The following is a 14,492-nucleotide window of genomic DNA, read 5'->3' as shown; positions in this document are numbered from 1 at the left end:
TTTCCAAATATACATGGCTATTGCTAAATTAATGTATCAATGCAGTTAATTAATTAAAAACATCGACAGAAGTAAAATGAACAAAAACTGCTTCAGGGCCTTGATTTTAACACGTAAAGGGGTCCCAAAGGCAACACATTTTAAGAATCTTATTTCTCAGAGTGTTTTTCATAGGGCATTAATCTTGTGAAACAATTCCTGCCGTAGTTAGATGCCATGGCTACTAGACTGCTTCGTACGGTTTTGTAGGCTGTCATCTGAACAGAGAGCGATTGCCAGCCCTTTCCCGCAGAGGTACTTAGGTTAGCAGTCAGGCACCAACTCGGCACCAGTCAGGACCCGTTAGTTTGAAGGCTCTGGAAACCATCAAACACGCTACATTGGAGAGTTGCCCTCGGCGGTGCGCACCTGTTAGAGGTCCTGAGAAGTACTCATGTGCTGCCCTACACTGGGGTTCATCCTCGGGCATGCGGAGTTTGCTGTGTCACCTGGGAGGGCAGGTGAATCAGGACACTCCGGACACCTGACCTAGGAGAAAGGGTGCTGGCATAGTGTCAGTCTCTCATAACTTACCTTCAAGTCGGACGACCAGGGGCACCTTGAGTTCCAGTTCCCGGCAGGCTCTGATGATGCCATTGGCAATAATGGCACAATTTACAATTCCGCCGAAAATATTGACAAGGATGGCTTCCACCTAGAGAAAAAACAAGATGCTGACTAAAATGTTGATAGTTGACGTGCTGAAAAATAACGCCAAAATAATGGCAACAGTTAAAAACGGACTCCTTTGGTAGAGTTTTGTTTTTCTTTTAACAGAATATAAAACATAAAATGAAAGCGACAGAAATGTTAACAAATAAATATTTAAAATTAAATTAATAACAATCAATATAGACCATGGTCACATTAACCCATATCATCTCATCACTAAGTTCTCTGGACTCAAAATGCGTTCAGTCACCACTCACTTGTTTGTTTGTCATATGTCATGTTCTGGATCTTCTAGATAATTGTCTAGAGCTTATTCTTCCTCGGAGCAGTGTCGTTTAAAATGCCATGCATTTAGGCATTTTCTCCCTATGGCTTACACTTAAAATCTCAATTGTCATGGTCTCACACAGTATTCCAAAATGAGGAACTTATTACTTGTTGTGTCACACTGAGAGGAACAAAGATTCAAACTTTCCCATTTATTCTTAATACCTCTTTGATATGCCAGAGGTAGCTTCTCAAAAATTGGAGAGAGTTTCATTATCTTAGCTAACAACCATTCTTTAATTACATTTTTAACAAGCACACACACAATAGAAAGATGCAACGTGATATAACCAGTAAGGGTGTGAGACAAGTCCGGCCTCTGACTGGGATTTTCAGAAATGTAAATTCAAGTCCATCATGTTACCCCGTTTGCACTGATTCCATATTCACAGGTGTGTGTGTGTGTGTGTGTGTAGGGGGGGCACGCGGGAATCATACTGGCCGTGACCTGATAAATCGGTCTAAGAAAATCTTGTATAATTAACAAGAAGAATGAGGTAATGAAGAGAATTCATTACCCGGATTAATTGAGAACACCCACAGAAAATGGCTAGTCATCAAGCAAAAGGCATCAAAATTCCAACAGTGGAGTCACAATTGAATAATGCCACAGTAATTGCAAAGCATATATGTATATGTAGCCTGCTATTTTAAAATCCCGTTATGTCGATGTGCCAAATTAACTACACAAAACATATGAGGAAAGACTACCTTCCATTTGTACGGCACTTAACTGCGTAGAAAGGGGCATTACTTGGACAAAATAAAAAACTGAAGGATTTTTTATTTTGATTTCTTCCAGAATGCTGTTTAGTTCCTATAATATTGCTTTGCCTTCTGTAGGTGAGGAAGCTACTCAGAGAATTCACATGACAAGTCCTAAGGTCACCAGGCTAAAATATAACAGAGGTGAGCCTCAAAATCCATTCCTGATTGACTGATTCACACCAGTTGCTACACTTCGGATCCTGGCCATCTTACATAACCTGTGTTCAACAAGGTCTCCTTATCTATACATGGGATTGTTATTAGTACCTAGTCCACACGGTTCTTCAAAGACTTACATGAAATAATATATGGGAAATGCTAAGTACAATGACTAAAGAAATGCATAATGACTATTTACACGTGCATTTATTCAACAAGTAATGGCGTGAGGTGAGCAGGTTACTAGAGGCAAAGAAGAAACCTCTTTGAATACATTATAGCTATACAGAATTCAAACACAATGAGAAGACAAACTTATAAAAGTTCAACAAACTGGCAATGTCTTAAGAATGAAACAAATGAGCAATAATTTTCAAACCAATTAAGAGACTGGGGCTACTCCCCCAAAAGAAACCTCATATTACCATTCGCAGTAGGGCCACTGGTAAGCAGAAGCTTGCTCTCTAATGACAGCTGTTAAATGCCGCGAACACTGAACTTGATACAGCGGTCGTTTCCAAAGAACTGTGGGTGGAGAGAAACTTGCCAGAAGAACGAAAAGGGACAAAACCAAACCAAACCCCAAACACTCCACAACGACGACTCCACAGGGCTTAAGATAAAAACTCAAGAACTGCTGAAGTTCGCTGAGGGTTCTATAAAAAAGACTACGCTTTGCGGTGACGTGCACATGGCCCCTGTCCACCTTTGCCCGGGCCATAACCTGAGCTGTGGGGAGAGGGGCTGGTGGGTGGGGTGGGGTCCGGCAGAATGAGTTGCGACCTCCCCTTCTCAGTGAAGCGTTCCTGTCTCATGAAGCTAGGATGAGTCACTAGCTTTGTGTAGAACAGTTCTATCCCACATGGCTAAGTATGCCACTCATCTCAACCAGCAAGAAGTAAAATGACTGTGACCGTGGAATTCGGCTCTTCTCCAGGTGTGCAGGTGCTGGAGGAAGGGTCGAATAGGAGCTGTGAGAGTGGTATTCTTCCCATTGTCATCAGGTCCCGTGAGATTCTCATACTATTTGTGTTTAACATAAGTCTGGCATCTAAAAGACTCTTTGTGCAACAACCTTTATGTAAGTAAGCCAGTCACATCAAATGGTTCTGAACCTCAGAAAAGCCCTCTTTCCTAACAGTGAAGGCGTAGCTGGCTTTGTTAGGGTAAATGAGAGATGGACTGTATTTGTTCTCCAAGGAGATTTGTTCTCTCACCTGTCCTCATCCTCCCCTTGAACCCTCCACCCCTTTGTATTTGTGACATTTGTGTGCCTCTGTAATAAAGACTATGCACCTTTTCTTCATATTCTTAGAATCAGCAGCCAGCACAGTCCATGGCATGGATAAATGATTGACTAAATAATGGCTTTAAAATGGAATAAATTAAATTCATTCAAATAGTCAATTAACGACCAGCTTCTGTGTACGACACAGAGCTCAAAGGTTGAGATTCAGAGATGAATAAGATATAATCACTGTCATCAAGAAATTCAGACTACTTTGAAACTCACACCAGTAAAGAGGCAATTGTAATACTAGTATAGGTGCTTCATAGTGCCCAGGGCAGGGGCATTGACGCAGATTGCTGAGGACAAAGAGGCTTTTAGAAGAGATGCTACAACAAAGAGAAGGAAGCAAGGAGATGTTGGGGATAGGGGAGCCGTCAAGATAAAAGCAGAGGGTAACCAAGTAAGTTCACTCAGATACTAAGGGTTGAATGAAATAGCAAACAGAGAGAAGATGCTAGAGAGGCAGGTGCCACAGACCAGGATGAAAAGTTTGCTCTCTGGTTTATTCCTTCCTTTTCCAGAGCTGTTTGCAGCACCAAGTCTAGAAAGCTGTCCATCCCCTGTCTCCCCTACCCATCCTGGAGGTGGCACGGGTAGAAGGCAAGTGATATGAGGGGGCAGCAAGACAAAGAATCCACCCTCCAGGTCTGAATTCACCCCGCGTTAGAAGAATCATCCATTTAGGACCAAATCACATTTACCCAAAGACAAAGTAGAGAGGGCCAGGCAAGAAGGAGGAGCGGAAACGGGAAGTACAGGCTAGAAGTAGTGGTACACTGAGGGCTTGCGATGGATGAGGTGAAAGACAGGATGTACGAATCGCTGACTGTAAAACCACAATCTGCTCTGTACACCTTCACCTTATTCGTAACCAAAAAATGTTTAAAAAGAGAGTGCATGAGAGAGGATAAGAGAATGTGTGCATGCATATGTGTGTGGGGTGGGGGAGAGACAGACAGATAGGAGGGGAAGCGTGAGAGAGAGAATGTGAAAGGGCAAGTAAGAGAGAGCAGAGGAAAAGAGCACGGTAGAGCGCCAACAATAGGCAGGCAGGGTTTCTAACAGGAGACCAGCACGTGGGCAGCTAAGCTTGGGGACCCAGCGGAGTTGGGGTAGCAAAGAGCACTGACAGGAAATCACTGGGCTGGCAGGAAGACCCCATTCCACCTGAAAGTGTGCCATTCTCTCCCACTATGAAGTCATTTGCAAGCAGCCGTGCAATTTAATGGAAATCTGATTTAAGGTTTCACTCTGGGCCAATTTCTATAATTAACCACTGTAATCTGCAATCTCAAACTGAGAATGAAATTAAGACAGTTTGGAAATGAAAGTCTCATGACATCATCATTATTATTTAACATTTATTAAGCATGTCACCATCTCAGTGTGGCTTCCCGTGCTCCTCATTACGACCACCACTCGTGGCGGTTCCATGACAACTCCGATAACAACTTTTAATAAGCCTTTCCTCCCTCTCAGCAAAGAGAATGGTTTTCATTTTTTTAAAGGAGTCAGTGTAAGGGGCTCTCCCAGAAGATCCCGGAGCGGTTTTGAGGAATGAAAGCGCTTCCAAATTCTCAGGTGAAAATGCCGAGGGTTTGCTATTTGCTTTTGCACAAAAGTAAAGGTCATCGAATGGAGCAGTGACAGAGAAAACCACAACATTCAGGCTCCAGGCCCTCGGCATGTGGCAGCCCTTGGCAGCTGTGCAGGTGGTGGAGCAGTCCAAATACAGGTCTCTCACATGGCTGTGTGTGCTTGTCTCTGACAAACACTCTGGTGATAGATTTGGGTCCATAATGAACAGGCAGAGAATACTACGACTTCTGGGCTTTATTAAGCCCACCCAAACTCCACACCAACCACCCAACCAAAGAATAAAAGCTATTCTTTGGTATGCGAATTCATTTGAATACTGATGCACTTCAAGAATCCCCAGTTGGATGATTGCACATTGTGTGTGTGTGTGTGTGTGTGTGTGTGTGTGTATAATTTCAGATAAATCCCATGGCTACACTGCTCCTACTGGATTTGTGAATGCAGATCTCAAAGGTAGATAATGGAAGTGGGAGGACAAAGGAGTAAGACTTACAGTGGGATCTGGGATTCTTTTTGCGAGTAAGGGCCACTACTTACAATCTTTTGTTTGTACATTTTCCTGAGAAGAACATCTATCTTCTTTAAGAATCAATATATTAATGGTAACCAGAAGTACAACAGGAGCATGTTTACCAAACAGTGGGTCAGAGGCGGTATTCTATTGGGTTCTGGCGGTACCCAACGACTGTACAGAGAAACACCTGGTCACCTGCTCCCATGGCGACGGCAGCCGTGGAAACCCCGTGAGGGCAGGTCTGCGCTATCTGCTAGGCCATGTTGTGTCAGAACTGATTTGATGGCACAAAGCAGGCAGCACTCTTTCTATTAAATGTAGTTTACTGGGTTTTGAGAGGAGGTCATATCACAGGCTGTTCGACAGTTCTCACGCAAATTAATCCATGGCATTAGGCACATTTTCTACATTATGTTAGCACCCCCTTTGATCATGCCAGGTTCTACTTCCAGTCCTCTAGTTTCCCTGTCTCTTTCTCCGCTCAGCTTTGCTGTGGATGGATTATACGCTGACCTTGTGGAGTTCTTCAGACTGTGTTTTGTGTGTGTGTGTTGGGGGTGGGCTTGAGCACTGACCTAACCGGTAACGTTATTCTTATTTTGTGTGTCCTTCTGCTTTCTGCTTCTCTCAGGGGAAAGTGTGGGCTCAAGGTTTAAAGACTGTCTCCAGGTGCAAGGCGAAGGGAGACCTCTGGTCTCAGGTGGTCTGGTTAGTCTGGATGACAAACATTGTTCTAACTACTTGACAGGGATGAACTCCTTTATGAATATTTGAGTGACTATTATGTAAGGTGGGTATTATTTTTATTATTCCAGTTTTACAGATAAGGAGATTTGGGAGAGTCACGGGGGCTACCACTCTAATCATGGTTAAATGTCATAGCTGCTGCTGCTGTTGAGGTACTGTTGAGTTTGTTCCAAATCACGGTGACAAAAGAACAAACTACTGCCCAGTTCTGCACCACCCTCACAATGGTCATGTTGGAGCCCATTGTTGTGGCCGCTGGGTCCATACAGCTTGTCTGGGAGCTTCCCCCTTTTCTGCCCCTCTACTTTACCGAGCATGATGTCCTTTTCCAGAGACTTGTTTCTACAGATAACACGTCCAAAGGATGTAAAGCAAAGTCTCGCCATTCTTGCTTCCAGGGAGCACTCTGACTGTGCCTCTTCCAGCAGGACAGGTCTTGTTCCTCTCTGTTCCTCCTTTTGGCAGTCCAGGGTACTTTCAATATTCTTCACCAGCACCATGATAAACTGCGTCAACTATTTTTGGTATTCCTTATTCAATGTCCAACTTTCACACATAGTGAGACAATGAAGAAGACCATGGCTTGAGTCAGGCACAACATGGTCTTTAAAGTTACATCTTTGCTCCTCAACATTTTAAAGAGGTCTGTGCAGCAGACTCGCCCACTGCCAGGTGCTGTTTGATTTCTTGACGGCTGCTTTCATGAGCACGGATTGTAGCTCCAACAAAGATAATATCCTCGACAGTTTCGATCTTTCCTCCATTGATCATGAGGTTACCTACTGGTACAGTTGTGAGGACTTTTACTTTTCTTTACATTTAGCTGTCATCCATACCGAAAGCTGCACTCTGTGACCTTCAGTAATAAGAGCTTCAAGTCCTCCTCAGTGTTCAGCAAGCAAGGTTGTTCCATCTGCATACTGCAGGTTAATAAGCCTTCCTCCAAACCTGATGCCTCTCTGTCTCCATACAATCTAGCTTCTCTGATTATTTACTCAGCGTATAGATTGACTAAGTATGGGGAAAGGATACCACCTAGGCACACATCTTTTAAAAATGTTAAACCATACCATATTTTCCCTTGTTCTTTTCAAATGACCGTTTCTTGATCCATGTGCAAGTTTATAAAGAGTACAATGAAGTTCCAGGATTCCCGTTCTTTTACAATGCTATCCATAGTTGATTATGATACACACAGTTGAATGTCTTTGTATAATCAAAACACAAACATTTTCCTGGTAGACCCTGTTTGGATCCAAGATCCTGCTGATGTTAGCAATGATATCCCTTGTTCAACATCCTTTTCTGAATCAGGAGTGGATTGCTGGCCGCTCTCTGTCAATATACTGCTCCAACTCTTGTTCAATGACCATCACACAGTTTTACTTGTCTTAGTAAGAGCTGGCAAATATGTACGCAACTCCTACTGTATGTACTCTATTTAATATTTTCTCTTTCGTTACCTCAGTCAATACTGCCATATCAAGTCTGAGATAGATATTACCTATACCGTTGTACAGCTGAGACATGCAGGCTAAGAGGGGTGAAAACAACTCACACTAATTCATGCAGCCAACAAGTTATCTGGCTCCAAATCCAGCTTTCCTTACTGAGTATAATCTTGCCCTGGTGGTATAGTGACTTTTAATTGGCTGGCTTTCCCAGGTAGATAACTTTCTTTCTAATCCCACTTTCCCTGGAAGATCAGCTGAAACCTGTCCAACATCATAGGATCACACAAGTCTCCATCGACACATGGGTTCTGGTTGACTAGGGGGCACCTTGGCTGGCCATCCAAACCTGGTCACCCATTGGGAAGGTGGGAATTTTACCAACAAGCTTAAGTGACCCTCATCAGATTGCATGAAAGCAAAGGAAGTGAGTCTATAAATATGAAGTTCCATAAAAAAATATGAGCTTTCCTCTTTCACCTGCACCCAACCAGCCAGGTACTTCAGTTGATCGTTCCCGACCCGGTTGCTGTGCAGAGAACCAATCACTTTCAGAGCTCCAGGCCAGTGCATTATGAGTTGGGCTGCTGGTCAGAACGTTAGCTAATCAAACCCAGTAGCTGCTCTGTGGGAGAAAGATGCGGCTTTCTATTCCCTTAAAGGGTTGCAGTCTCAGAAACGCAGTTCTACCCTGGCCTGTGAGGTCACGATGCATCAGAGTGGACTGGATGGTGGTGAGTTTTGACTTTAAAAAATGCCAAGTATTGTCAGATTGCTCAATAAAAAAATGAGTGGTTTAATGGCCATACAGTTGACTTTCATTATTCACGTGTTCCCTATTTGAGAATTTGTCTCCAAAAAACTCGATGCCATTGAGTTGATTCCAATTCGTAGTGATCCAATTGCCCTGGGGGCTTGCTGAGACTACAGACCTTCACAGGAGCAGAAAGCCTGTCTTTCCGGTCATGTGGCTGGTGTTCTCCTGCAGCCTCCGGAGGGCGGTGCTGTCCTCTCTCTGAGCCTCTCCTGAAGAATTCTGTGCTCCGCAATTCACATCCTGTCTTCACAGCAATTCGGGCCTTCCAAGGGACCAACTGTGGTCCTCTGAAATGGGTTGTTGTTTTTTTTAACTTTTGGAAACAGAAAGAAGTCTGAAGGGGCCAGATCAGGGTGATTGCACGGACGGAGTAAAACTCCCCAGGGAAATTCTCAGTGGAGAGTCCTTGTTACCCTCAAAAAATGAGCTGGTCTATGTTTGTGAAGGAAAGAAAAAAATCCTTTTGGAGCAACTTATCTGAACTTTTTCTCTCAACAATGCAATTTTAAATTTTCTTAAAACCTCTCCCTAATAAGTGCCTGTGACGGTCCCACGTCCTTTGAGAAAACCTCTCAGGGTGACCCTTTAGGAGTCCAATCAGTCACCATAACCTTGAACTTAACTGGTCCATCAGATCCTTCCAGCAGCCACTGTTCTGATTGAACTTTACTTTGAAGGTGCCCTACCTAAAGAGACAAAACATGTGTATTACTGTCTGTAACCTGTCTGCAACCTCTATGGTCAGAGACACGGTTCCAGATGCCTGGGAAAAGCCTGCACAAGTAGGAACTGAAATCCTACGAACAATGCTTTGACCTACTCTTGTAGACTCTTGAAGGTTTTCTTCGTGCTAGGTGTTATTCAAACCACTGAGTATGGTTGATTGCTAAGTAGGCAAGCAATACTTTTTTTTTTTAAGACAACAGTTTCCAAATTAAAAATGGTAAATCTTGATGTGGGTTGTGGAAAAGAGGGACATATTAAGTACTCGTGAGCATCATAGGCTAGACCCATGTTAAGACTGGTTATCAGGGAGGCAGTCATGTTTAAACTCAGATTAGAAGGATCTCTCAGGAAGGTTCTAGGGGGATTAGAATGGGGAAGAGTATGTCAAGACAAGAGACATGGCAGGGGTCACATAACAGCCAGGGCTTGATGCATTTGAGAAACTCACTAGAAATTGGTGTATCTGCTGCCTGGAGGTTGAGCAGGGAAGCAGAGGGTAAGGAGATGGACCATCGGGCAGGGACTACCTCACACACTACATACCATGACAAGAAATTTGAGAAGCCTTTAAATTCAAGATTTTCCAATATCTGTGGGTGGTGCTAACCAAAAGGCTCATGCTTACCAAAAGGCTGTAGTTTCACATCTATCCTGAGGCACTTCAAAGGGCAGGCCTGGCAATTCACTTCCCCAAAACCGCCTTTTGAAAATCTTACGGGGTACGTTTCTACTCTGACCCCAATGGTGTGTTGGGGTCAATAGGTACGAGAAGCTTCAGAGAGGTAAGGAAAGGGACTATCACTAATTTAGCATCCACAAACTATGTACATTAACCTTTTACAATAGGTTGCATTACCTATACAATGGGTTTGAATGAATGGAGGCCAAGGGAGAGTTGACGGTCTCACACCTAGTAGGACCTTAAACTAGCAGTCACAAACCAAGGTCTGTCCCATGAGATCACATGCAGTATAATGTGGGAGACCTGTACAGTCACAGGGGACCCACTCACATGGAGCAGAGCTCAGCAAGCATTCTCTGTTAAGTGTCAGCCTGCAAACCTTTTGGGAACCTGGAGCAGTGTCCATCAAAGCTTATCAGTCTTGTCCTTGCAGTCCGACAGCTGTCCCATGGACAATAGGTAAATACATCCGCTGGCTGTTTCCATAAAACTTTATATCCAAACACAGGTGGCATGCCAGATTTGGCCCAGAGGCCAGTTTGCCAGCCCCTGTACAAGGCTTGCTTTGGGTCACAGTTCCATTAAAATTCCCTGCAAGTTTACCCTCACCACACTTTTCCTTGCCTAATGTGATAGCTACTTGACTGCATTTCTCAAATTTTGAACTTGTCTTCGTTTGTTACTTTATTTTCTTACCTAGATTGTAATGGTAATTGATTAAGCTGTCCCAATTTAAATACTTTTTAAATGATGTTTCTCAAAGAGGGTGATACTGCCCCTGGGGTGCTGGAATGATCAGAAAGGGCACCAAACATCTGACGGACACAGAGCCCATTCTAAGCCATAGTGACCTGGCCAAAGAGCCCATTCTAAACCATAGTGACCTGGCCACAGAGCCCATTCTAAGCCATAGTGACTCAGCCACAGAGCCCATTCTAACCCATAGTGACCCGGCCACAGAGCCCATTCTAAGCCATAGTGACCCGGCCACAGAGCCCATTCTAAGCCATTGTGACCCCGTGAGGCAGAGCAGAGCTGCCCTCGAGGAGGAGAAAGCCCTGTCTGTCCCCCTTGGAGTGGCAGGTGGTTTTGAAAAGCAGACTTTGAGGTTAGCAGTCCAAGAAATAACCATGACCCCACCACAGAGGCCTGCCAAAGCAGATATATACACCTTGATCTGAATTAAGGGGCAATAGTACAAAAATCTGTAATTGTGGAGGATGGGGGAAGCGCCGAGTAATTTTTTGTTTTCCCCCCTGAAAAGGGAGCAGCAGTGTGCCAACTAGGTTAGGGACCCTATGCTTTGAAACAAAACCTGCTCCTTTACCAGGTCCCTAAAATGCCTTGACTGCTTTTGCTTTGCTCTTTCCCTCATTGACACTGGCTACAAGTCAACAAAAAGAAAGACATCTGCAGCAAATCAGCCGTATTGCAGACTAATAGTTATTGCAAACACACGAGCACTGTACTATGTTTAAAATATACTACAGCATATACATGAAGCACAGTCAGTGAAACTATTGGGTTCTGTCTCTGCCTATTTCAATGCAGAACGCTAATTCAGTCCCACGGCAGTGAGCATTAGGCAGATAAAAATAAGCAAACATGCTTACATTAGTCAAGATAAGTTGTTTTTTTAATCACAAGTTATTTTAGTTCTGAATGTTACTGCTCTTGTTTAAGCATCTGTTTCTGTGGAACTGTGGTTCTCTTTTTCAGTTGTTTTCTGTTTTTCAGCTGAATTCTAATCATGTCTTCTAATCCATTGGCAGCCAGCGAAGGAAAACAAATGGTGAAGGAAATTAGATGCAGTTTGGCTAATTGATGTTTGTATGCCGGGCTTTAATAAAAAATACTCTGCTAAATTAGAGGGGAGTCTAAATGGATTCAGTCAATGAGGAAGCGGTCCAGGTGAGGAATTCCATCTTAGGCTTCGGTGTAATCTCATGAATAAGCTGACAGGTCCCTTCAAATGGGACCAGATTTGCCTTCTGCTGAAACCCAGGTGAACTGTTCTCGCTTGGTTTTCTCCCTTTGGGTCATTTCTGGAAATCTGAAATTATTCTTTTGTACTAATTCAAACACTTGTACTTGGGTTAAAGCAACTGTTGTATCCCCCAAGCAGCTAATGGTCATGTGTGAAAACAATAGTTCTTGAAAATCAGCCTTCCATGGGGCTCCTCTAATGTTTTTCAAGAGGCAAAAATGCAAAGTTGCCAACAGTTTGACCTCTGAAAATAGCCAGGGAGACCGAGGGGGATGTATTTCATGCATCCTTGAACCTTCTTGTCTCTCCTTCCTGAGATCTACAAACTTGGAGCCTCCACTCCTCTTGCAAGGAGCTCATTGCCATCAAGTCACCGGAGACTCAGGGCAGCCCCGGGGGGTAGAGTCAACGAGTCCACACACAAGCCATTCACGTCCTCCAGGGTCACCCTCTCACAAGGATATGTAAAATAGTAAAGACGCGTAGCATTTATGAGTGTTCATATTCCTAGGGGCTGGGGATTATGACCTCCGTTCAGAAATAAACGGAGACTCAATAAGCTTCAATCACATGCTCAGAACATGTGGCTAACTGATCAAGTCAAGATTTGAACCCGAGACTCTTACATCAGAGCTCATGTTCTTGTCTCCCGTTCCATGCTGCTCTCAGTCTCAGTCTTGGAGTCCATGCTCCTGAACCCTGAGTTTGGAGTCTCAAGTTTCTCTGCTTTCAAATCTGTGCTCACTAGCTTTTAGTCTTTCACCCGCCAAGATGCTTCCTGTTTGCTGACAATGGGATCGTCGGAAGTCCGTGGTGTGCAAAAGTTCTGCCGAGAAGGGGCTACAGAGTGATGATGGTGAACCTAGAGTCTAAACTGGAAAGAAGCCCTGCAGAAGTTCCCTGCCTGGCATGTCCCCACTTTGTGACACTGCCCTCATTTGTAACTGCAATCCTGGCAATACTTATAAGAGAATTACACCACAGAGACATCAGCACCGCTCTGGGTCTCCCGCTTCTGGCAGTGGAATAGCCCCTGGGAAACACCGTGCCTGCTCTTTCTGAGTAGTGGGTTGAGAATGATGACGGGGCCACAGCCTGGCTCGGTGGATGAGGGTGGGGATCTCTCAACAATGCCTGTCATGGGAATAGAGGAAAGAGGGCAAGCGAGTGTAATACATATTTGCTTCCCCAACATCAAAGTTCCTTCAAACACATTCTGATCATGATTTAAAATGGAGTCTTTCAATATTGCCCTAGGCGCTTTTGCCCCTCCTTTGATGATTTTTTAAAAGGAAGATGACAGGCAGTTAGGAACCCAAATGAGACATGGAATAATCACCAACAATCTCATTCATGATGTCTGTTCGAGAATGTGTAAAATAAGCAAACAAATTAACAGAATGCAGAACTCCCACACTTCATAGAAGCAAGGCACCTTCAGTAGGAATATAGGTTTAGTTTAAGAGGTTAAGAAATACAGCAGATACTACACCAGATGAATTATAAACCATCTTTTTTTGCTAACACAAATAGATCATTCTTTAAGTCAAGTTTTGGACAGGGTGCTGTAAGAAGCACTAGGTCTAAGGATGCTAGTTTGTGAGAGTTTTAGCAGGCCACCTGCTTTCTAACCTATAATATCCTATAGGTTATAACCTATAACCTATAAATATAATCACCTCTGGAAGTTAGTGGGCTTGCATTTTGATGCCCAGAGAGTTACCAAGAAAGGTGGTCAGAAAACAAGTGTTTTTGTGGTGTTTTGTGGCACAGGGCACAGGGATCTAGGATCCTTCTCTCCAAAGAAGCCAATTCTCTCATGATGTGGTTCAGGTGTCTGGTCTCTGCAGAGCTGGAAGGCTTACATAATTAAAAATGGCCGCATCAATGTCTGGGCCAGTCACCAGTATGGCTTCCTAGAGCGTGTTTGGCAGCAGGGAAAACCTAAACATAGGAAGATTGGTTGGCATTACAAGCAGTCATGGGAGACAAAGTGTTAAAAGAACTGAAGACCACCAAGACTTAGGGAAGACAAAACAAACATCAAAAAAACCCAAAATCCTTTTGCAGATCCATTTCTCATCCTTTTGTTGGGCTGAGAATTAGAACCATTACCACAATTACAAAAGCCACTGGGGCATTTAGAATGGCAACTGCAAGGTTGCCTTTTGAGTGCTAGGTGTTTATGATAACTCCGAGAGCCCACTGCCGTCCCAGCACTTCTGACACACAGCATCTCTATATTGGGTTTCGGAGGCCGTCCATCTTTACGGGAGCAAATGACCTCATCTTTTCTGGGGAGCAGATGGCAGGGTTGAGCTACAGCACACTGCTATGCTGCCAGGGCTCCTGGTGCATTTAAAATAGTTCTTGCAAACATTACTAGGATGGGTAATGGGACCACAGGCTATCCGAAAACCAAAATAACCCACAGGCCATTTGAAAAACACAAAATTAGATCAAGAAGATTTGGTTTCACTGAGGTTACCATAAAAACACAAAAACAAAAACTCACTATCAGTCATTTCTGCCCCATAATGAACAGAGAGCGGGTAGAATTGCTTCTGTGGGTTTCTGAGACTAACTTTTAAAAAAAAATTATTTTATTAGGGGCTCGTACAATTCTTATCACAATCCACACATCCATCCATTGTGTCAAGCACATATGTACATTTGTTGCCCTCAACATGCTCAAAACATTTGCCTCCTACTT

The 14,492-nt window shown here is 43.7% G+C and overlaps 1 protein-coding gene across 2 annotated transcripts in view; it reads right to left on the bottom strand.

The window, feature by feature from the left end:
• Nucleotides 1–14,492, bottom strand: part of SUCLG2 (succinate-CoA ligase GDP-forming subunit beta) — a 293,353-nt gene that overhangs the window by 22,588 nt on the left and 256,273 nt on the right. For both annotated transcript variants that reach the window (XM_045290031.1, XM_004702419.4), the window contains exon 10: nt 574–694. In XM_045290031.1, the coding sequence (XP_045145966.1) occupies nt 574–694 (121 nt within the window). The remainder of the gene's footprint in view (nt 1–573; nt 695–14,492) is intronic.

This window comes from Echinops telfairi, unplaced genomic scaffold (genome assembly GCF_000313985.2).
Source record: "Echinops telfairi isolate 266 unplaced genomic scaffold, ASM31398v2 ScPeMD7_31;HRSCAF=116, whole genome shotgun sequence".
In the NCBI taxonomy this organism is placed as follows: domain Eukaryota; kingdom Metazoa; phylum Chordata; class Mammalia; order Afrosoricida; family Tenrecidae; genus Echinops; species Echinops telfairi.
This window is presented reverse-complemented; position numbering and strand designations above follow the sequence as displayed.